The sequence below is a fragment of the Stegostoma tigrinum genome, chromosome 24, assembly GCF_030684315.1.
Source record: "Stegostoma tigrinum isolate sSteTig4 chromosome 24, sSteTig4.hap1, whole genome shotgun sequence".
NCBI lineage: Eukaryota > Metazoa > Chordata > Chondrichthyes > Orectolobiformes > Stegostomatidae > Stegostoma > Stegostoma tigrinum.
The window spans coordinates 43,947,833-43,972,612 of NC_081377.1; the positions used below are offsets into that span (position 1 = coordinate 43,947,833).

General features: G+C 42.4%; 1 protein-coding gene across 8 annotated transcripts in view; it reads right to left on the reverse strand.

Annotated features, from left to right (window-relative positions):
• ahdc1 (AT hook, DNA binding motif, containing 1) overlaps positions 1–24,780 on the reverse strand; it is a 207,702-nt gene that overhangs the window by 21,824 nt on the left and 161,098 nt on the right. For 7 of the 8 annotated variants that reach the window (XR_007250156.2, XM_059654408.1, XM_048558008.2 and 4 more), the window contains 2 exons: positions 17,124–17,161; positions 272–4,134 (listed from right to left, as the gene is read on the reverse strand). Coding sequence is in view for 7 of the 8 variants with exons in the window: in XM_059654408.1 (XP_059510391.1) it covers positions 308–4,072 (3,765 nt within the window). In the remaining variant the exon portion in view is untranslated. Of the gene's footprint in view, positions 1–271; positions 4,135–9,403; positions 9,453–17,123; positions 17,162–24,780 lie in introns of all 8 variants that reach the window. The other variant, XM_059654407.1, reaches the window with a different exon arrangement.

Here is a 24,780-nt window from a genome sequence, read left to right on the forward strand (position 1 = left end):
CCTGGTGTTCCTCCAGCTCCACACTGTGTTGTCTCTACATATATTTACATTGTGTTTAGAAGATGATAACTTTTTGCGTCCTAAACTGGAATACAGAAGCATAATTCTTGAGCCATAGAAGGAACATAACCTCAACGCTAACTAGTATATATCACATCATACATAAAATGTGTCAGGAGAATTGACAAAAAAACAATACAGGAGCATAATAAGAAACAATCATCATCACTGGCTGAAGCTGGGAGAAAACTAATGAATAATATGTTCTTACCTAATTGCACTGAATTTCTTCCAATATCATCATAAGTCACTGTGAAGCATTTCCTGTGTACACCTCATCCTGATTTTGGTCTAGTAGTAAGCCCATTGGTGCCTGTCTACGGTTCCCTTGTTTGTCTATGTAGTTATTGTCCACATGAATAGAAGAATCACTTGATGCGGGCGATGCATTTGCTGTAGTTAACATGGTATTAGCGTATGCTGAACTGCTGTAATCTATTGCCATCTTCTGTGTTTCTTTGTCCATTTGTGCTACCATGTTTAGAGGGATCATTTGGTGTGCAGAACTGGGTGGATTATTTCTTCCCTGCATTAAAAACAGGGACATATCAGCTTCCTTCTTGGTCTCAACTACTGAACTGCAAGTGGTAGAATTCTGCAAATATCTGGTGCTCCTTTCCAAAACTGGATTGTCAGGTTCAAACTGGAGCTGTGACACTGACAAATCTCTGCTGGTCGATGCTGTCCTTGGAGCAACATCTGTTCCTGAGCTGTTTTCCAATGCGTCGTAAAAAGCCGAATGTTTTTTCCCTTCACTTGACTCTAGATTGTCCACGTAGCCCGGGGTGCGCAAACTAAAAAAATCTTGGTTCTCAGACAGAAGTCCTTCATGATCAGGGTTGATTGAATGTTGCAATGCTTGGACAGATAGCTGCTGGTGAGGGCTTTGAAAGGGTTCTGCTTCTAATGCAGACTGCTTTAGGTCTGAATACAGAGCCTCTTGAACATCATTGCCAGAAAATCTTGGGGAATAATTTTCATCGGGCATTGGTGTCGAACAGCCCGAGGAGTATAAGCTACAATATTCCTTCTGATCATTTTTTTGAACTTGAAAGTTTTGGGTGTTAGAAAGTGTTGGGGGTATACTGCTATCTGGACTATAGCCATAATCTAAACCACAGTCTGCACTTTCAGAGAATATAGGGTTTGTCCCTTGTGCTCTCTGTAACAGCTTTGATTTGCGAATAAATTGTTCTCTCTTATTTGAAGCACAAAGTCCCCTGGTGCTCCTCATTTGTCTCGGTAATGCAGCCTTTCTAGACGGAAATGAGGGTGAAGCTGGAAAAACCAACTGAGAAGGGCTGGACATATCAACTCGTTTCCGTCTTCCATACACAGCTCTTGAATCACTGGGGAATGGGATGTGGTGGTTCCACTGACGTCTAGAACCAACTTTTGGTCCAGCTCTTTCAACAGGTACTGTTTCATCCCAGTCCATCATCAATTTTTCCAAACTTGAGAGACTAGATTTCTCTTCACTTGCCATATTAGCGCAAATGTTAACACCTCCTTCAGAATTCTCAAAAGATGTGTTAAAGTTGGATGAGGATTCGCTGTAAGTCTCTGGAAAGGACCTTAGTTTTACTTTCTGGGGTGTATAGTTTGAAATATCCAAGATGTCTTTTGACTCATTCAGGTTGTAATCCAACACTGGGGCGTAATGGTGATTAAAGTATGCCATATTCCCATCGCAAAGATTAAAACTGGATTTGCAGCTCAGTTGAAGTCCTCTTGAAAACGCCATCCTGGAGGCATCAGCTGATAACTGCAGTGAATTTAAATATTTCTGAGATGCATGGTCCATAGAACAGGCTGCATCAGATTGACCCTCAGAAGTTAAAGAAGTTTGTAAAGTCAGAGGACTGTGATCTGGCTTAAAAGCATTAAATGAAGACGTCTTACTGAAATGTAGATTCGATCCAATTACATGATGGCTGTACGTCTCAGTTGAATTAGCTTGAGATGAAGTAACATTATTGCTTCTGTCATAGCCAAAAGTACAATCTCTGTTACCTGGAAAGTCAAGTCCAGAATATTCTCGAGGTTGCTGTAGCACATCTGAATTACTGAAAGTTTGAGCTTTTGGCCTGTAATTACTATACTGAACAAAGTTATCTGGAGTCTGTTGGCATGAAACTCCAGTCTGTCTAGAAAGAGGTGGCTGAACAGCAACTCTTTGGAAACTTTCCGAGTCAGAAGTATGATACGAGGAGCCGAAATCAACACTATCTGAATTGTCTGCAATCATTTGTGGATAAGCCTGTGCTGTTTGATTCGTATGTTGCTGGCTGCCAGCACAACTGGGAGAATTGGTTTTATCAAACCCTTCTTGGTAATGCGTTAAGTGTCTTGACGGCTGTGCTGAATTGCTGACCCCAAAGCTTCCACTGAGATTACATGATTCTTGCCCAGTCTGTGAAAATGACAAATCCACCAAGTCTGATGAATCATCTGAATCCAGCAAAGAACGGAAATATCCGGCAATGCAGCCAGGGCTTTGTTGAGCAACACTGCTTTGGTTGGACGACAAACAGCCCATCAAATAGCCATTCCTTGACATAGAACCGGACTCCCAAATAGTATTGGGAAATGACTGTGTAGACATTCCAGGGTAAGATGGATATAAACCGTTTCTGATTGGTTGCTTTGAAGGGTAACCTTGGCTCATGGGCCAGAAGTTTTCATTTTGTCTTGCCCATTCTGAATTTTCGGCATTCATATTCCGAAAAATTCCATGTTCTGGAAATGGAAGCGCACGCTTATATGGTTTCCTCCTTTGAACAGGCTTCTCTTTCATTTCTGTGCCCCATTTGCATTTTCTGGCATACAATTTTGTTTCACCCAGGAATATCCGCTTTCTCTTTCCAATACCCTCAAAGAAATCACTGAAAGTAGAAGATGATTCTGCAAATTGGCCCATTTGCCTTCCTCGTGAACACCCTGCTTTTCCACCTCTCCTTCGAGTACCTGCCAACGTACGATAAAACTGAGACATGTCCTGATGCATAGAAGCTGATCTCTGAAATGATCCCGGATCACTAGGAGACCAACACCTGGGTGGTGAGCATCGACCCAAGATCAGACTCTGTTTAGTTAAAAAGGCCAATTTGGACAAAACATCTGCATAGTCTGTTGTGTTGTCATTGGATCCAGCAATATAAGTCGGTTGTGGTGGAGAAAGTTTGTGATGCCTTGGCTTTCTTTTCACATGATTGGTAGCTTCACTGCTACCTTCAGGTAATACTTTCCTTGGCCTACCTCTTTTCCTTTTGATAACAACAGGAATATCACTCGCAGGTAACACCATCACCTTGCTCCTCCTGCCTTTCTTCACTGTTGGTAACACAGCTGTGTTTTGTTCTGGCATAGTAACATGATGTGTTTTGACTCCTGCACTCACATTATTATGCATTAAAAGCTTTTGGCACACTTTTGTCTTTCTTTCTGTGTACATCTGATACTTCTGGGTATTGATTTTTGCTATTTTAACTAACATCTTCCGACTGCCTTTGCATTTAGTTTTTGGGCTCTTATTTAAAAGTGTCCTTTTAAGAGGCAAACGAGAGACTGCTCCATAATCTTGACATGCTTCTGCAGATGCTGAAGGAATGGAAATACCCTTACAGTATTTTTCAAACTCTATTTGTTCCAAGCTATTTTCCCGATTATACTGAATCATTGGTTTTTTCCTCAGAGCATACTTTTTACATGTAGTCTCAGTTAAAAGCAGTCCAGCATTTATCTCCTCTTCATTCTGGCTGTTGTGTTTCAGAATTCCAGCTTTAGAGCTTTCACACTTTACATGATGTCTATGTTCCGGGACGGTGTACAATGATGACATATTTTCAAAGAAGGTATTGTTGTTTGGTGAAACAGCAGATGAGATCAGCGCTTCGATTTTAGAATCTGTGTTGGCTGGATCAAATTTTTCAAATTCAACAAGCCTGCGGTCACGATGGTCTGTATTCTCTTTCCTTTGCGTCCTATCCATTTCTTGTCTTCTGCTTGCCATCTCAGATTTAGATCCTATATGCAGGCTTTCTTCTGGGCTTCTAATACTGCTAGCCAGCACAACTGAAGAAAAGAAACTATACTGTAATCCTGTCTTTTCATTTTTTGCTACTTTGCTTCCATTACTTTGAAATGTGCTGGAGTCAATTTTAAGTGCACCACAACTGAGCTTGATGTCATTATTTTGCACGTCATTAGACAAGAGATTTAAGTCTTTCATGATATCTCTTAAAGTTACTACAGGGTATAAATTACTTTTGCCATTGCCACATTTGTTTTTCAGCAATGCCACAATGTTGTTAATATTTCTTTTCCCAGTTCCCATTGTAGCATTTGGAAAACTTCTATGGAGTGTATCAGAGGATATTTTTTCTTTTGTAACTTCATTGGTTTCAGCTTTACCAATGCTGGATTTGTCTGATCCTATGTCTGACTTAAGGCTTTCCTCGTTATAACAGCTTTTTGTTTTCCTAGTCTGACAAATACCAACTGAATCCATTTGAATCAGAGTGTCTGGTTCATTATAAGTGTATGCATTTGAATACTGACCATCTTTTACATCTAGAGACCCATTGGCCAAAGGAACACCTTCGGTTTCTTCACAGCCATTACAAAGTTCCTTAGAAGCTGACATTTTTATTATGGCTGGTGATTTGGTGAAGTGTGTGTTCTCCTTTAGTACAGTTGAAATGGTTTACTCTCTGAATGTTAATGTTAGCAGCATTGGAATAGGTGTTGGGTTGTGAACTCCTACACTTTATAGAAGCACCTATAGTTAAAACAAATTTAAAAAATAAAAACCATGATGGTTTATTTTAAACTGCCTGCATATGATCTTGCTATTTATATATGTAAACAGGCTTACACAAAAAATATTGAAGATTATAGTGTCATATAAACATTTGAAATCGGAGAAATGAAAATATTTTGTCAGATTAGCCAAAATAAGAGCACATAGCTAATTTTATTTTATAAAAAAGCACACTGTTGTTCTACTGAATTTAAAATTCGACTTCTGAAATTATTTTATTTGTTAGGGTAAGGAAAATGTGGTGTATGCTTGATCAAATATGATATTTTAGTTAATATCAAAATAAACCTTGTGTTAATTTGATGTGATTAGAGCTTCCATATGAGAGGTTTAATTTAGTAGAACAATTTTAAATGAATATGATATGTCAAAGGTTATCTACCCCAGGCACAGCAATGTTCATTCTCCAAATGATTGTCTCTGTTTTATATCACGGATCTGTTTTTGATTCTGCCAATAGGGAAGATATGTGTGCTTTACTTATCCATTTTAATATAAATGAATATTCGCGTGGAAGTGTCTCCAACTGTAAAGCACATAATTTGGTTGACATCATATTGTTTTACACAATTGCTTTACACTGATTTAAATTAGATTAAAAGTCCTAAAATTTGAGAAGTGTGGATTTGAGAGACTATTATTCAAAGTAACATCACGATGCCTTAGGTAACCATTCTCTTTTTCCTTCACTTCAAGTTTCCTTTACAAAAAGTCGGTCATCCTGAAGGTGTCCTAATAAGGATGAATGCAGGATTTTAGCTCAAGTCATGAATTTCATTAGAAAAGGTTTGCAGCGGTCTAAGACCAAAAGGAGGAACCAACATGTGTAAAGCAGGCGCTGACTTCATTTATTATCTTCCGCTCAAAATCGTGACCACTTTCCCCAGAAACTGTGATGTCAGCATCATCCAACTCATGATGCCAAGCAATGTGGCGAGATAATCCCACCTTCTTGAGGTCACTTGTTCTTCAACCACACCAATAGGGACCAATCACTGCAAACCGACAGATGCTCATTTAGTTAAAGCTTCCCATTCTCTCAAAAGGACAATTCTCAAAAACAGCAACTGGAAAAGGCATTTTGCCAAAATACTGGTGTGCTTTTCTCTACATTTAGGAGAAAAATCCTTCACTCTTGGGTTTTGTAATGTTTGAAAACTTCTTTCTTGCCAGATTTCTGTACTTTCAATTTTTAACTAGCCATTGGGTAAAAGCGGTAGATGTTCAGAAACTCAAGACAGTTGTTGAAGGGCAGAGGGACTTTGAAATCAGTCAGTATCAAAATAAGGTGAACAGAAATGCGAAGGAACTCAGAAAGGGAAGAGACAGTCAAAACAATCCAACATGGCACCCAGTAGCGAGCCTCAAAGGAACGTAAATTTGATGGCAATCAGAGACATTGCCAAAACAATTAAAATTGAGAATAGCATTATGATCACAGAGATGTGTTTAAATTTATCACACGTCTTTGCCTTCTGGGGACAAACTATCTCTTACCAGATGTTAGAAATACTTAAATTTTCCTTCCAATGATCCTAACTCCGATAGGGCCTGTGTGCCAATGTTTCCTACATCTGCATTTCCAACCTAGCCAAACTTCCGAGGTTAAGATTTCCAAGAACCTGTTATCTTTATTACCCACAGTTTCCTGGTTGGCCTTCAACTCTTTTCCAAAAAGGAAGAACATCCGAGAGACATTTAATAGAATGAATCTAACTGGGTCATATCTTTGCCATATATCTTTGGAATCTTTGCCCCAATTTGCCAGCACTTCAATCTTCAAATTGACACACCATTGCCTAGATCAGAAGTATGGAATGAAAAATAATTCTTTCAGAAGCTTATTTCAAATCTGACTTCCTACATATGCAAAATATAAAGAACAAACTCACTCTGGTTTTGTCAAGAGACCAGAAATGAAAGCTATGCCTTAACAAATTGTTTGATTTGAAATATACAAGATCTTTCCATTACTCAGAAAAAGATAACAGCACTGGCAAAAATTGGATACTTCACACCATTACAATCTTTTAACTCCCGTTACTCTTAAATTATCTGGGAAAGCCCTGTTGGACATCCAAAATCAAATGTCATTTCAACCATTGCTTCCCTCCATGTTTAACTGACTGTTAACATTCCTCATACTTGCAAGTTGGCAGATAATCTGTGCGGGGGGGTGCAGTGAACAAACATTAGAAAAAGCATGACACTAACTGATATCATTTTCCCTGTGCCTTCCGTTGCAGGTGTAATTTCTCAGGCTTTGAACTCTAGGTGATACGGGAAGAAGATTAAAAGTGGAGAGAAAAGTCATTTCCACTTTCTAAATAACATCAATATCTAAATAATAATAGCCTCGTGGCTATGAGTGCATTGTGGTTGTTTCAGGCGGTGAGTGAAGTGGCAACAGCTTCAGCACTGGCAATTTGGTGGGTCTGGTCTGCCTCTCCTCGCTACGGCAGCAATGTAGTGGCTTTTGAGGTGGTAGTGTGACGGCTGTGGTCTGGAAATCCTTGGTTTAGTGGCCTGGGTGGGTGGGGGGGGCAGTGTTCAATGGCAGCGTCCCACAGCCGCTCCAGAAACCCAGATTGCCATGGAGGGAACAAAAGATTATTCTTTGTTCTAACTCTGTCTCAATTATTTCTTTTTACAATTTCTGTAATGAAAACGGTGCTGAATTGTGGAGGCTTATACACATCTCACTGTATTTTCAACAATACAATGATAATAAATTGTTCTTCAATTCTATCAACTGTTAGGAAATGCTCAAGCCATATCTGAGGTTCAGCGCAGCATCTGTAGACTACAGCAGTTCTGAATGCCTAGAATCATACGAGTTCTTGCCACATCCATGCAGCTGGATCTAACTTAAGAGGGAAGTAGTCCCCAGCATACTCATTCTCTTATGTACATGAAACAGAACATCAAAAATTATTTATGACTATTTCCCCTGAATTATTTCACGGATTCATAGAACTCCCTGTCTTAAAGAAGGATGCTCGAGTTAAGTTAGACTATAAAATAATTACCAGGCATTTTGATGCGGAATGAAGGGACTGGACAGCAAAACTTTACAACTGGCTATGATTCACTTTTGCTGGAAAACCACCCTGTGGACAAGATCAAATCACCTGCACTTTGCCTTCATTAGCTTCAATGGCAATGCAGTTGAGGAACAGAGTTAGCTCAGTGTGAACTGTCTGCCTCGAGGAACCTCTCTGAAGGAATACATTATATTACGTTGTTGGGAACTAAATAACTCATCTTCTTCATGCAGGAGGTCTGGTATTGTAGATAGGGAAATAACTAAGTATCCAAGCATTTTTATACACAAGTCACTACCGGTGATGTGATCATGGCATTAGCCGGCCGTTTTTAGTAGATCCAGATTCTCTGAATCCTACTCCAATTGGAATCTTCATAAAATGATTACAGTATAATTTGAGAGATAGCAAGAACTGCATATGCTGGAGTCAGAGCCAACACAGTGTGGAGATGGAGGAACACAACAGGTCAGGCAGCATCAGAGAAGCAGGAAAGTTGACATTTAGGGTCAGGACTCTCCTTCAGAAATGAGGAGGGGGAAGGGAGCTGGGAGATAAACAGAGAGAGGAGGGGTGGGGCTGGGGAAGGCATGGTGATAGACGAGTGCAGGTAGGCAATGGTGGAGATTGGTCAGTGGGATGGTTAGAGGGTATAGGTGGGAGAGAAGATGGACAGGCTGTGTCATGTCGAGAAGGGGAGAGGGAGAAAGGGTGGGGCTGGGGAAAGGTAGGTGGCTGTTGACAGGTAAATGCAAGTACAGGGTGGTGGGGATTGGTTAGCAGGAAGGGTAGGGCAGATAGCTGGGGATGATGATGGATCGGTTCTTCCTCACCTATCCACTCTACCCTCAACCTGTATCCACCTATCATCACCCCATCTATCTTCCCCAGTCCCACCCCTCCTCTCCTTATTTATTTCTTAGCTCCCTTCCCCCTCCCCATTTCTGAAAGAGTCCCGACCTGAAATGTCAACTTTCCTGCTCCTCTAATGCTGCCTGGCCTGCTGTGTTCCTCCAACTTGACACAGGGTTGTCACCGTATAATTTGAACTGCAGGACACTGCTCAATGAATACAGATTAGTGAGTATTTTCTCAAATATCTCTTGTGTGTGAGGAGGGCTGGCAAAGAGGAGAAAAGGGGTCTTTGAGTGAATTTGGGCAGAATTCCCTCGGAAAATATAACCTTGGATGCTGTACTGTTCTTCAGGACAGTATCAGTAACATTATAATACCTTCAGCCAGGGATTAGGGTCTGATCATGGGCTGTTCCGAGTTAGTTTCTGAAATATTTACTTGACCCAAATTGGTATTTGAGAATGCGGAAAATGGTCAATATGAAGGTAGAAAAAAAACATTGGTTTCCACAAGGAATCTGATTTTTTTTAGAAAATCACTCATGAAGGTGATAGATGTATTTCATTCCGGGAAACAAAAGTAATGACATAGGGCCCCTGTGGGGCAATGGTAATGTTCCTACCTCTGAGCTAGGAGGCCTGAATTCAAGTCCCACCACCTCCAGAGGTGCACTGCAAGACATATAAAACAGGTTGATAAAAAATATTTATGTCCTGAGAAAATCTACAGCAGGGCTAGTGACTATGCTGCTCGGTGAGAAGGCCAGGCTCTAAGACCTACCTGCTCCTGAGGTGTGTACTAACACTGATTGAAAATCTCTCAAAGTTGGGTCATGGAAATTATGCCAAAACAACGCAATTACTAATAATCCTAATTCACATTCAGAATGTTTTAATGCGGTTGATCAACTGAACATGTAGTGTTATGTGCAACCTAATATCTGGAGACCTCTGCTGTAACGTTGATAGCTGGTTACATCTGATTCCAGCTTCTCCCTCTCAAACTGCAGGGTGGATTCTATCACATTATGGTCACTGGCCCCTAGGGATTCCTTCACCTTCAGCTCCCTAAGCACATCGGCCTCATTGCACATCATCAAATCCCATTTCCTATTGGGTTCTATCACAATCCGCTCCAAAAAAACCACCTCATAGCCATTCCATAACTTCCTTTTCTTGAGATTCGCTACCAACTTGATTTTCTTAGTTCACGAGCATATTGAAGTCCCCCATGATTATTGTAATAGTGTCTTTCTTACATACCTTTTCTATCTCATGATTTACTTTCTGCCAAACACCCTCAATGTGACAAGAGGGTCTGTAAACAACTCCCATTAAGGTTTTTTATCCCTTTGGTGATTCCTCAACTGTACCTACACAGATTCTATGCCTTCTGACTTTATCTAGCGAGCAACTTAATTTTATTTCTTAAAAACAAGGCAACCTACCCCCTCTGCTCATCTGCCTGTCCTATCGACAGGATATGTATCCTCCACAGATGTTTAGTTTCCAGCCCTAATCCCCTTGCAGCCACATCCCTGTGATACCCACCACATCTTACCTGCCAATTTCAATCCGTGCTACAAACTCATTTCCTTTGTTTCACGTACTGTGTGCATGTATGTGCAATACCCTCAGTCCTACACTGACAACCCCCCTTCTCGTAGTTGTCCCCTTATCTGCTGTGCCTGAAGTTAGACTCTTGACCCTTTCCACACTCCTTGCTTTATTACTTGTTCTAGAAATTTTTATAACCTCTCCCATGCTTTAACCTTTTTCCATGCAACCGAATTGTAGCCCTGCCCCCACCACTATTTAGTTTAAAGCTCCAACCACAGCTCTAGTTATATGATTTGCCAGGATTTTAGTCCTAGTAAGATTCGATGGAGCCAATTCGTCAGGACAGCTTCCCCCTTCCCTGGGATTGGTGCTAATGTCTCATGAGCCACATGTTTCTCTCTTTAATCTTGTTGACCCGATGTTGATTTGTTTGTGGGTCAGGCAGTAATCCAGAGATTATCAACTTTTTTGCTTTTTTTAATTTTATCCCCGAGCTGCTCATATTCCCTTGGCAGAACCTCATTCTACCCATATTGTTGGTATCTAGTAAATTCACTAACTCCCACTTCATGCAGTTACAACAGGCCGCCCGTCCTAGTATCTCTACTTCAATTACTTCGTTCATAATTTACTTTTAAAAGACTCTGTACTGTACTGGTCTTTTAGTTTGCCTGTAAATATTTCTCCTTGTAACATTCTGTCTGAAAATAATCTATAGTAGATAGATACTAATTTGACTTTCTCCAACCAATAAATTTATGGTTTACTTATGATGTCTTTTTGTGCTGGGCTCCTAATCCTGGACTTCAAATGATCCTATTTTTAAAAATACCTTAGAAACTATCAGCCAGAAGAAAAGCAAGCAAAAAGCACCTCTTCTCCTCTGCACCGAAGTCCGGTGCTGCCTCCAAATTCTCTTTCTGACCAAGCGAAGCTTACTTAGTCAGTGGGCTAAAGAGCCTACTGATGTTCATAAATCCTGTGTTCTCATGTTCATGTCAAAACAACACAATGATAGTTCATGGTTCAATAAGAAAAATGACTCAATCCATTCATTTATAGGGATACAAGACATTAGATATTTCAGTTTGTTCTCTGATGACCTCAGAAAGACAATGGAATCTATTTGCTAGAAAGAGCTTTTCTGACTTTTAATTTAACTGAAGCACAGTATTCAAATGTGAAATTGCCCAATTTGCATATGGATAAGGATGACTACAATCAACACAGAGTTAATGTTTGAATCAGAAATATTTAGCATCCTGCAGAGCTTTACTTTCATGTTTCTTTTATAGTTTTAAAGGTCAAAATGCCCCACATTTGACCACCAAATGTCCATCTCATGGCTAAGCAACAGAAGTTATTACAACTACAACAGATCAAATCAAAAGCACTGTTTTGTTCGTATCTTTTCTTAGTCTCTCAAATCTGTCTCAGGGGAGGAGATGGCCTAGTGGGATTGTTGCTAGTTTATTAATCCAGAGACTCGTTAATGCGCTGGGGGCACAAATTCCAATCCTATCATAGCAAACATTGAAATTTTAATTTTTAGAAGTAATCTCAAGTTAAGAGTCTGATGATGACCTCGAAACCATTGTCAACTGTTGGAAAAACCCACCTGGTTCACCAATGTCCTTACCGAAGAAAGTCTACCACCCTTAACTGGTCTGGCCTATCTATGACTCCATAGCAGTGTGGTCAACTCTCAACTGCTCTCTGGGCAACTAGGAACAGGCAATAAACGTCAGCAACACCCACAACCCGTGAATGAATAAATAAACTAAAGCAACGCCTCTAATTAACAGTTCTAATTATACGGTCATGATGAACTGCTGAAATTCTCTCAAAGTGAAAGCCCAAAGGACCACCTGCTGCTCTCCATTGGAGAGAGATGACTAGGGGTGAGTTTAATCTAAGGGTCAGTGCATTTCAGGTGGACCTTCCACGGTAACCTCAGTGGTACAGCAATAAAACCTCGGCTGTTGGTGTCACGCTACATCACAAACCATCCAATTAGCTAATCCCCCCACTGAAACTCAATTAGACTTGGTAGACAAGCTAATGTATTCACACAGCTTACAGTCAACTGGTGAGATGATAAACTGCTAAAACAATTAAGATCACTTCACAACTGTTGTTTTGGAACAACTAACAGAGCAAGCATTTAAAAATATATAACTCTCGGAGAAATAAAACTGAGGCTTTAGAAAGACCCCAGTTTGTATTAAATATTCAAAGGGAAGAGTCATATGTCCAGTATAGAAGGAAGAATTATGCGAGTTAAAGTAAAAATTGATAAAAAAAAAGTCCAGATAACAGGGCACCAAGACATGGAGGAGACCTGAAGTGAAGGACAATAAATCTTAACCTTTATAATTACATTTATATCTTATAAAATAGGCAAATTTTTGTTAATTTAGAATAATTATATATTAAATAATAGTGATTGGTCTAGTATAGTATATCTGACTAATTCAAAATAATATTTAATTGTGCTTTAGAAAGCTATGACTTGTGACAAAATAAATCATATTTTAGTATAAAACGAATTAATTTAACTTAGCGCAAAAACAGATAAACTTGTGGCATTGTGGTAAGATATGTGTTTGTGCCCACATCCTATCCCATAAGGCACCCATTCCCTGCATTGACATAACTCCAGGTGCCCAGTGGATGGCTCTTCTCCAAAGTGACAGCCATTCAGTGCATGTGCTGTGTGCCTTCTGAGCAGCATCAATGGAGCACTGGCAGGTCCCTGTTATGCTCTTTCAGCACAGGCCAAGCCTTCACGTAAGTCAAGTCCCACATGTGCCTCAGTAATGTCCGAGCAACTCAACGTTGCAAAAGCCACTTGAAGGAGACAGCAGACTTTCCTCTCCTCCAAGCAATGTGGGACATGCAACACAGACGTGCCAGCATTACTTAGGCTATGGGAACAGGTTGTACAATGCAAGGGGCTCGAGAAAGTGGAGCAGGAAGACAACGCACTGCGGGCAGAAGCTATATTAGTTGGGAGGGTACCTCCGCCTGAAGAAAGTAATGAAGATGTGTCCATGCTAATGCTGAAATGATGGTTACTGGGACAGGCCCATAGAGGCTTAAGGTACCCAAGTTCAAACAGAACATTAACACCCCTCAGTCTGCTCTCCCACAGCTTTAGTTATCACCACATTAAAGAACAATTGGATTGCTGTAGTGACAGAACAAGAATACACAGCTCGCCAATACATACTACTAAAGAATAAAATATTGTTTGGCCAAAATATTTAGTTATATATCAGATCCTCTAAATTGGAATGATACAGGACACTTTCACTCATTTTAATGCATTAGGATTAGGATTTTGAACTGGCTTTCGAGAATATTTTTAACCGAAGTGTAAATGTGTATGAAAACACTTATCTCAGGTTACCTGTATTATTTGAAGTACGCTGTAAATGATGTGTTTGAGATTAAAGTCAAAACTGAACTAATAATGTGTGATATGTACTGTAAATTTGGTAAATGCAGCAGAAGTGAAAGTTGAAATGTAGAACAGTTACTTTTCTTAGAATATCTTGCTGCAACTATCTACAGCAGATGCAACAGGCGAACAAAGAGGTTTCCAGATGGAAAATATTTAGAGAGTAATAGACCTTGTTTCCTCCCTCGTCTCAATATTCCTCCTCGGGCAGAGGTTCACACTGCAGCATGGTTCTATGGGCATGGATCACTGACCATCTGTATTTGGACAGCAAATACTAGCAAACATAGTGGGCACCACAGATCCTGTTCTCAATCAGCAACTAGCGAGACTGATCAGAACATTCAAGAGAAAGTGATGTTCATTCATTCATGGAGCTGCAAAGAAGAAATTACAACCTCGGGTTGATTTCTCCCCGACATTAATCCCGAGAGCAATTATCACTCTCCCAATGCTACTCTGGCAAAGCTTAGTTGACTCAAAATAGGATAGTGACCAAATCATGGACTTCACTGGTGTAGCTGGGTTAGTCTCACACCACTATTACACAGCCTATATATTACATGTGGAGGTGGCGGTGTGGGACTGGGGTGGACAAGGTCAAAAGTCCCACGACACCAGGTTATAGTGCAACAGGTTTATTTGAAATCACAAGCTTTTGGAGCGGTGCTCCTTTGGCAGGTTACAAAAGCATGTGATTTCAAATAAACCTGTTGGACTATAACCTGGTGTCATGTGATTTCTGACCTTAGACATTACAAAACCACTGGGATAGCAACAATGAATAAATGGGTTTGTAAATGAGGCACTTCATAATGTAATGTGTTGATCCGCAATGCCAAACAAAGTGAAATCAGTTTGTGATTCCTTTATATGCTTATAGCTGTCGCTTGAGTTTTACCGTAACTTGGAATCAATTGATGAAAGAACATACTTCTGGGGAGCTGGGATTCATGCCTCCTCAATAATTTGATCAACTTGCTTACTGTGTAGATGCTTGGAATCAAAACGGAAATTCTCTAACTGGAAAACATCGGACACACAGATTGGCCCTCCACTGCTCACAACAGTACGAAGTCTCTCGAAATATGATGTTCCTTTAAAACGAAGTCTTTAAACCCTGTTCTGGTAAAATGCAAATTATTTCATGGTGCCCACTTCCCTGCACTGCTCTCGCTCTTCACAAAGGTTGGGGAAGGGGGGCGCGGCAAAGATGTTTCGGAGGAGACATTAGCTAACTCCTCCCGACTGCAGAGCTAGGCCTTGAACCCTCTGGGGAGGGCATCCTACCCTGGAGCTATTGGATAATCTGAATGGGCAGCATTACGAGCTTTACAATTGGCTGCAGGACAGGCCATTGATCCCAGATCAGCCAAAGGGTGGCACAATGGTTCAGTGGTTAGTGCTGCTGCCTCACAGTGAGGCAGGGATCCGGATTTGTTGTCACCCTTGCGTGACGGTCTGTGTGGAGTTTGCGCATTCTCCCCGTGCTTGTGTGGTTTTCCTCCGAAGATGTGCAGGTTAGCTGCACTGGCCACGCTAAACTGCCTGTTGTCGGCAAGGTGAATTATGGTAAAATGCAGAGTTACAGGGACATGGCGGGGCGTGGATCTGTTTGGGATGCTCTTCAGAGGGTCGGTATGAACTCGGTGGGCCCAAAGGCGTGCTTCCGCACTGTAGGGATTCTACAATGTTGAATGGCAGGGCAGGCTCAAGTGGCCTAATGGCCCATTCCTATTTCTTATAGTCTTGTCTTGAATTTGGAAGGTGGTGCATTGGAAAAGGAGTGCTCGGTTAATCATTTTGTTTTTTGGGTGATATGTTGTTGGAAGATTTTGAGGCTTTGAATACGAAATGAATGTCTCATTCTCACCCAGATCAACTTATTTTACGGCACAGGGAGTGGGAGCTCAGTAAAATGGGGTCATCTGAGCTTTCAAGATACTCAGCACAACTGGCTGGACATATTTCTGTCCAGTATAAATCAGGGCCCCTCACCTTCCCTTTTCCCGAAACCTAACTGTATAACGCTTCCCATCAGAGGAACAGAAAGGAAAAAAGTCAGAATTACCGTCCAGGCTTGGTCACATCTGCGGACATGACAGGGAGGCTAGGTAGAAGCTGGCACACAAGCAGGGCAGCAACACAAAGGCTAGAATCAGGGTGAAAGTTTAGCACGTAGTTAGTTACGGCTGGTCAGGGACCTTGAGTTGAGATGGGACACTCACAATATCTTGATACAGTTAACTGAGCTACAAACTGAAACCTAAGAGATGATAAGGGTATGCATGCCTGGTGCTGCTCATGTTGGGGACACCAATTTAATTTTTTAATTACATAATTTTGTTTTTCTCAACATGTGACTGGGTTTAAATGATGCACGCTGGATCATTCTCCACTTTCCAGTCCTTTGTTCAAGTGATCAACTTTAGTTGCACAACCAACATTTATTTTGTAGTTAAAAGATTCTCTAACTGATTAAAGCCAATTACCACCCACAATCCTAATCCAATTATAATATTATGGTCAGAATAAAGAACTGACAATCAATAGATTTACTTCCTTTCATTGTCTTGAAGCTAACATTTCAGCCTTTTATTTCTTTTAAAGGGAAGTCAATGGGGAACTTCAATAGTCTCCTTCCTTTTCCTTCTGGAAATGACAGCAGCTTTCATGTAAACATTCGTAATTTGTAATTGTTTGAAAGCATATGGAATCAACTATTAATAGCAAGGACGTTTATGATTGAAAGAAAACGTTCCAATTTCAATCAATCTATTATTGGTCTCAAACCCAATCAACGGAGTTAGGTTGCTGTATCTGTCAGAAACATTCTTGTCTGAATTTACTATTAACAAGTCACAAGCTTAGCACTTGAAAAATGAAAGCAGTGTTAGGTATGTTCATTCGATCTGTCTAAGCAAAATTTCAGTAATTGTCTCCACTCTTTAAAAATAAACAATTTAAACAGCGAGCATGACTTGAGAATGTTTCTAGGTTAAAATTCTTGGAAAATGGCCTATGAGTACTTATGTTTATTTTCATTTTTGAAGTTATTTTACAGATGTTCCCAGGTGTTAGGAGATTGCTAATGTGACAAAACTACAACTGAAATTGTTTTCCATATCGTAATTTGCCATTTTTAATTCTGAACAGATTACATATCCAAATCACACTTTAAAATCAATTGGCATATGAAAATATATGACTACTACAATTTATTTACCAAAATTTGGAAAACTCCAATGTGGCATTGGACAAATAAGTTGAGAAAACTAGCAGTATTTCAAGGCTTGCATAAGTTGCAAAGAGACCCTTACCTTTAACTGTGACATTGCTGCTGCTGATCAGTAAGCTCCTATGAAACAGAAACAAAACAAGGTTCATACTTTAGTGCAGTGAAGCTTAAAACCCCAGAGGGCTAATCTATCAAAGGCTAAATGAACTTTTTCTAATTTACTTGGCCTCATTAGTGTTTTGCATCTGAATTAGATGCGCTGGTTTTAGATTGGAAGCTTGAAACTTTTCTGTCCCAGGAATGAAGAAGTAGAGAAATTCTCCAGCCTGATTGCATACAAAGAAACACAGTAGGTAGGAGGCAGCCATTCGGCTCTTTGAGCCTGCTCCACCATTCATCATGATCATGGCTGATCGTCCAACTCAACAGTTTAATCTTGCTTTCTCCCTGTAACCTTTAATCCCATTCGCCCCAAGTGCTATATCTAGTCGCCTCTTGAATACATCCAATGTTTTGGCATCAACTACTTCCTGTGATAATGAATTCCACAGGCTCACCACTCTGGGCGAAGAAATGTCTCCTCATCTCCGTCCTGAACGGTCTACCCCGAATCCTCAGACTGTGACCCTGGGTTCTGGTCACACCCACTATCGGGAGTATACTCCCTGCATCTACCCTGTCCAGTCCTGTTAAAATTTTATAAGTCTCTGTGAGATTCCCCCCTCATTCGTCTGCACTCCAGCAAAAACAATCCCAACCTCGTCAATCAATTTCATATCTGGGTGATACAGCACTTCAAAGGTCCAAGTGACTAATCATGGCCCACAGTGAATTAGAGCAGAGACAAGTAAGCAAAGAGGGAAGTGAAAAAGAAAGCACATTTCAGTTTTAAATAAACACATTATTTCACATGGCACAGTCACTCTGTAGCTCGTATCGCTGCTGCACATTACCAGGGATTTGGGTTCAACTCCAGCCTCGGTCTGTGTGAGGTTTGCATGTTCTTCCTGTGTCTGCGTGGGTTTCCTCCGGTTTCTGCCCACAGTCCAAAAATGTGCAGGTTAGATGGATTGGCCCGTGGTGTCCAGGGATGTGTAGGCAAGGTGGGTTACAGGGATAGGGAAAGGGGGGTGGAGGTGGGTGTGGGTGGGATACACTTCACAAGGTCAGTGTGGACTCAACAGGCTGAATGGCCTGCTTCTGCACTGTAGGGATTCTATGATTATCAATGTCTCTGGAAATAAGTTGAACATTAAAAAAAAGTAGGCAGAACTTCCAATACCATCATCCTTTGAAACATAAATTCTCATAAATTGCAAATTCCTGTTTCTGACTACTCTTCTGTTCAGCAAATGCCAATAAAAAGAGGCAACATGACCTGCCATGAGTTCCATATTATTTAAGGCATTAAGCAACACAGGAAATAAGTAACTGCACACCCTGCCACAACCCTGCGAACTCCAGCTGTAAAATCACCTGGAAATCATTTTATTAATCTATAAGACAGCAACTACATTATTAGGTCCAACTGTCCATTTTCTGCCATATTGGAAAAAGTCTATTAGTTACTATTCCTGCACATTTCCACATTGAAGACACATTTCTGAGCTCAACAAGTTAAAATCAAAATTCATCAACCTCAATTGTTTTACACACTCCACCTCATATCACCTTTCTCCTGATAACTTTTCTCTAACAGTCTATTCATCAGGCTGTCATTTGAATGCAGCAGTGTCGTCACAACAGGGACAAGTAATAACAAACACCACTTATTGGCTAAGCAACACAAGATCATGTGTTCAAGCAATGAGACAAAGCCTTGATATTTGTTAATAATACACAGATATTATTGCTACCGTTGCAAGGATTAGTCTGTGTTCACGATGATTTGTTTTGAAGGAACCTCCTAATGACATTTTCCTTACAATACATCTTTAGTGACAGACCTTCTGAACAGCCACGATATGGAATATCCCCAGCTCCAATCCAGGAGTAGCTACTCCAAACAAAAATCGATGCCAAATATTTAAGGAGGGTTAACAATAGTCTCTCAGCTAGGACACACAATCAACACATCACATCTGTGCACAGATGAACTTCCAAACAGCATGCCATCGAGGACCTACATGACTGGCAGGTGAGCTGCAAATCTGATAAAAACTGAACAGATAGAAGGAGGAAAATGGGTTTGACGATTAACAGTATTTGCTTACAAAACAAACCCTTCACTTAAAGATCACATTAAAGTGACTGATGTTAAAAAGGAAAATACTTACATTTGTATAACACCTTTGAAAACGCATTTGTCAGTATTTCATGTAAAGTGGCTGTAAAGTGCTCTATGTGAAGTGTAGTCATATTTATATTATAGGGAATGCAGCAGCTAAACTGCTCACAAATGGCAATCTCCAGCAAACAGCAATAAGATAATGACTAGGATAATAAAATGTGAGGCTGGATGAACACAGCAGGCCAAGCAGCATCTCAGGAGCACAAAAGCTGACGTTTCGGGCCTAGACCCTTCATCAGAGAGGGGGATGGTGTGAGGGTTCTGGAATAAATAGGGAGAGAGGAGGAGGTGGACCGAAGATGGAGAGAAAAGAAGATAGGTGGAGAGAGTATAGGTGGGGAGGTAGGGAGGGGATAGGTCAGTCCAGGGAAGACAGACAGGTCAAGGTGGTGGGATGAGGTTAGTAGGTAGATGGGGGTGCGGCTTGGGGTGGGAGGAAGGGATGAGAGGAAGAACAGGTTAGAGAGGCAGAGAAAGGTTGGACTGGTATTGGGATGCAGTGGGTGGAGGGGAAGAGCTGGGCTGGTTGTGTGGTGCAGTGGGGGGAGGGGATGAGCTGGGCTGGTTTAGGGATGCGGTGGGGGAAGGGGAGATTTTGAAACTGGTGAAGTCCACATTGATACCATTAGGCTGCAGGGTTCCCAGGCGGAATATGAGTTGCTGTTCCTGCAACCTTCGAGTGGCATCATTGTGGCACTGCAGGAGGCCCATGATGGGCATGTCATCTAAAGAATGGGAGGGGGAGTGGAAATGGTTTGCGACTGGGAGGTGCAGTTGTTTGTTGCGAACTGAGCGGAGGTGTTCTGCAAAGCGGTCCCCAAGCCTCCGCTTGGTTTCCCCAATGTAGAGGAAGCCACACCGGATACAGTGGATGCAGTATACCACCTTGGCAGATGTGCAGGTGAACCTCTGCTTAATGTGGAATGTCATCTTGGGGCCTGGGATAGGGGTGAGAGAGGAGGTGTGGGGACAAGTGTAGCATTTCCTGCGGTTGCAGGGGAAGGTGCCGGGTGTGGTGGGGTTGGAGGGCAGTGTGGAGCAAACAAGGGAGTCACGGAGAGAGTGGTCTCTCCGGAAAGCAGACAGGGGTGGGGATGGAAAAACGTCTTCGGGGGTGGGGTCGGATTGTAGATGGCGGAAGTGTTGGAGGATGATGCGTTGTATCCGGAGGTTGGTGGGGTGGTGTGTGAGAACGAGGGGGATCCTCTTTGGGCGGTTGTGGCGGGGGCGAGGTGTGAGGGATGTGTTGCGGGAAATACGGGAGACGCAGTCAAGGGCGTTCTCAATCACTGTGGCGGGAAAGTTGCGGTCCTTGAAGAACTTGGACACCTGGGATGTGAGGGAGTGGAATGTCTTATCGTGGGAGCAGATGCGGCGGAGGCGGAGGAATTGTGAATAGGGGATGGAATTTTTGCAGGAGGGTGGGTGGGAGGAGGTGTATTCTAGGTAGCTGTGGGAGTCGGTGGACTTGAAATGGACATCAGTTACAACCAAGCGGAGGCTTGGAGACCGCTTTGCAGAACACCTCCGCTCAGTTCGCAACAAACAACTGCACCTCCCAGTCGCAAACCATTTCCACTCCCCCTCCCATTCTTTAGACGACATGTCCATCATGGGCCTCCTGCAGTGCCACAATGATGCCACCCGAAGGTTGCAGGAACAGCAACTCATATTCCGCCTGGGAACCCTGCAGCCATATGGTATCAATGTGGACTTCACCAGTTTCAAAATCTCCCCTTCCCCAACTGCATCCCTAAACCAGCCCAGTTCGTCCCCTCCCCCCACTGCACCACACAACCAGCCCGGCTCTTCCCCTCCCCCCACTGCATCCCAAAACCAGTCCAACCTGTCTCTGCCTCCCTAACCTGTTCTTCCTCTCACCCATCCCTTCCTCCCACCCCAAGCTGCACCTCCATCTCCTACCTACTAACCTCATCCCACCTCCTTGACCTGTCTGTCTTCCCTGGACTGACCTATCCCCTCCCTACCTCCACACCTATACTCTCTCCACCTATCTTCTTTTCTCTCCATCTTCGGTCCGCCTCCCCCTCTCTCCCTATTTATTCCAGAACCCTCACACCATCCCCCTCTCTGATGAAGGGTCTAGGCCCGAAACGTCAGCTTTTGTGCTCCTGAAATGCTCCTTGGCCTGCTGTGTTCATCCAGCCTCACATTTTATTATCTTGGATTCTCTAGCATCTGCAGTTCCCATTATCTCTCATAAGATAATGACTAGATTGGATACTTTGTGCGATTGCTGAGTGATAAATATTGGCCCTGGGAATAATCCTATCCCTTTTTCTCTCAAGGCAATGCTGTGCGATATTTTACATGCATGTGAGGCGCTAGCTGGATCATTAGTTGAAAGATGGCACCTCTCACAGTGCAGCACTCCATCAGTACCACACTGGAGCGTGAGCCTTGGACTTTGTGCTTGTGTTGTGGAGAAAGACCTTCCTCAAAACCTTGTGATTTTATCAGTGTCTGCCATCAAAATGTTCAGTTTTGAGCCTTGTAGTTTTCATGAACATTAACACTGGAGATGGACAGAAATGATTGCATGACTTTTTTTAAAGATGTATCTAAAATTTCTGAAAACTGTCAGCAATGACAGGTAAATTCTATCACAGAACTTAAACTCATGCTGTTCAGATTATGATGATGATACTGCACCTTATGGTTGCTTGGCACTCTTTGGGCACTGACATTCTTCTCTCCCCAAATTTGAACCGATCAAAAATCTGCCACCCAAGTTCTAGTATCAACCAAGCTGCCTTCACTCATCATCTTCTGAGCTAAACTAGCTCCCTGTTACACAAAACCTCCATGTTAAAATTCAATGAGTTTTCAAACATGTCTATCTCATTTTTTTCTGGCTGTTTGAGTGCACCAATTTTATTCAATCATTGGCTGTTTAGCCTTCAGTGGTACAGGTCCTAACCTCTAATTCCTGCCTCAAATCTCCACCTCTTTCTTCCTTTAGGATGCTCATAAAACTTCATAAAATGCTGATGGGGATGGCATGATGGCTCAGTGGTTAGCACTGCTGCCTCGGAGCACCAGGGACACGGGTTCGATTCCAGCCTCAGGCGACTGTCTGTGCACATTCTCCCCGTGTCTGCGTGGGTTTCCTCTGGGTGCTCCAGATCACCCCCACAGTCCAAAGATGTGCAGGCTCGGTGGATTGGCCGTGCTAAATTGCCCAGTGTCTGGGAATGTGCGTGCCATTTGAAATAGACATGGGAAATGCAGGGGTACAAGAATAGAGTGGGGTGGGTCTGGGTGGGTTGCTCTTTACAGGGTTAATGTGGTCTCGATGGGCTGAATGGCCTGCATCCACACTGTAGGGGATCTCTGAAAACCTGCACCCTTGACCAAGGTTTTGATCATCTGTTTTAATGTTGCCTGAGGCAGATTCAGAGAATGAGTGCCTTGTCTCCTCACCTTCAAAAGAACTCAATTTACAGTGTGTACATCATGTTGTGATTCTGCCTGCCAGCTAGTCTGTTACAAGTTTACAAGCTGCAAATGCATCTGCTCCCAAACATGTTTTATACTGTTTTAAATAAATGAAACCAAGGAGTTAATCAGTCGGTCACTTATCATGGATTGATAATTAGACCATTATCACTAATATAACATGGTGACCAGCTGTAGGAAACAATATGCCATGAGGCCCATCGTGCTTGAACATTCAGCAAGCAAGTTAACCAACAGGTAAAGTATACGGGTAACAACCTTAATTCATGTGCAGGAGGGAATCCTTGATATCTTTGCTCATTACAGCACGAAAAGAGAGAACGTTGAAAACACAGCTTGCTGGTAAGTAGACAGATCAATATTGAGTGGAGAGTTTAACTCACTTGGAAAAGTGATCGCAGCATAAGCCCGAATCGATAGCAAGCAACAGAAGGTCAAAAACATGTTATCGTAATGTTCACAAAATTCCCTAATTTAATTTTCTGTTTGTTTTTGGGACGTGGGTGTTGCTGGCTGGACCAGCATTTCTTGCCCATCCCAGGTTGCCTTGAGAAGGTGATGGTGAGCTGTCTTCTTGAGCCACTGCAGTCCATGTGCTGTAGATAGATCCGCAATTCTCTTTGGGAGTGAATTCCAGAATTTTGACCCAGCAACATTGAAGGGACGGTGATAGATTTCCAAGTCAGGATGTTGAGTGGCTCAGAGGGGAACTTACAGCGGGTGGTGTTCCCACGTATCTACTGCCCTCGTCCTTCTAGATGGAAGTGGTCATGGGTTTGGAAGGTGCTGTCTATGGAGCTTTGGTGAATTTCTGCAGGATATCTTGTAGATCGTACACACGGCTGTTACTGAGTGTCAGTGGTGGAAGGCTTGTAGATGTAGTGCCAATCAAGCGGACTGCTTTGTCCTGGATCGTGTTAAGCTCTTGGATGTTGTTGGGGCTGCACTCATCCAGACAAGCTGAGAGTATTCCATCGCATTCCTGACTTGCGCCTTGGAGATGGTGGTCAAGCTTTTAGGTGTCGGGGGTGAGTTACTTGCCAGTGTTCCTAACTTCTGATCTGTTCTTGTAGCCACTGCATTTATGTGGTGAGTCCAGTTGAGTCTCCAGTCAGTGTGTTGATAGTGGAGAATTCAGTGATGGTAACACCCTTGAAAATCAAGGGGTGGTGGTTAGATTGTCTCTTATTGGTGATGGCCATAGCCTGGTATTTGTGTGGTGCGAATGTCATTTGTCAGTCCAAGCCTGGATATTGTCCGGATCTTGTTGCATTCGAGCATGGACTGCATCAGTATCGGAGGAGTCACGAATGGTGCGAAACTCTGTCCCATCATCAGCAAACATCTGTAAATCTGACCTAATGATGGAGGGAAAGTCATTGATGAAGCAACTGAAGATGGTTGGGCCTAGGACACTACCCTAAGGATCTCCTGCAGAGATATCCTGGAGCTGAGCTGATTGGAAGAAGGTTGTGGTTGTTGGCGGTCAATGTCTCAGGTATGACTCCAACCACAGGAGCGTTTGCCCCCTTGGTACACATTGGTTCCAGTTTTGCCAGGGCTCCTTGATGCCACACTCGGTCAAATGCAGCCTTGATTTTAAGGGCTGTCACTCTCGCGTCCCCTCTGGAATTCAGCTCTTTTGTCCATGTTTGAACCAAGGCTGTAATGAGCTCAGTGGCCCTGGCTCAGAACCCAACTGGGCGTCACTGAGTAGGTGCTGCTTGATAGCACTGTTACTGGCACCTTCCATCACTTTACTGATGATCGAGAGGAGGCTGATCGGGTGGTAATTGGCCAGGTTAGATTTGTCCTGCTTTTTATGTACAGGACTTACTTGGGCAGTTTTCCATTTTGTCAGGTAGATACAGATGTTGTAACTGTACGGGGCCAGCTTGGCTCGGGGAGCGGCACATTCTGGAGCACAAGTCTTCAGTACTATTGCCAGAATGTTGTCAGGACCCATAGC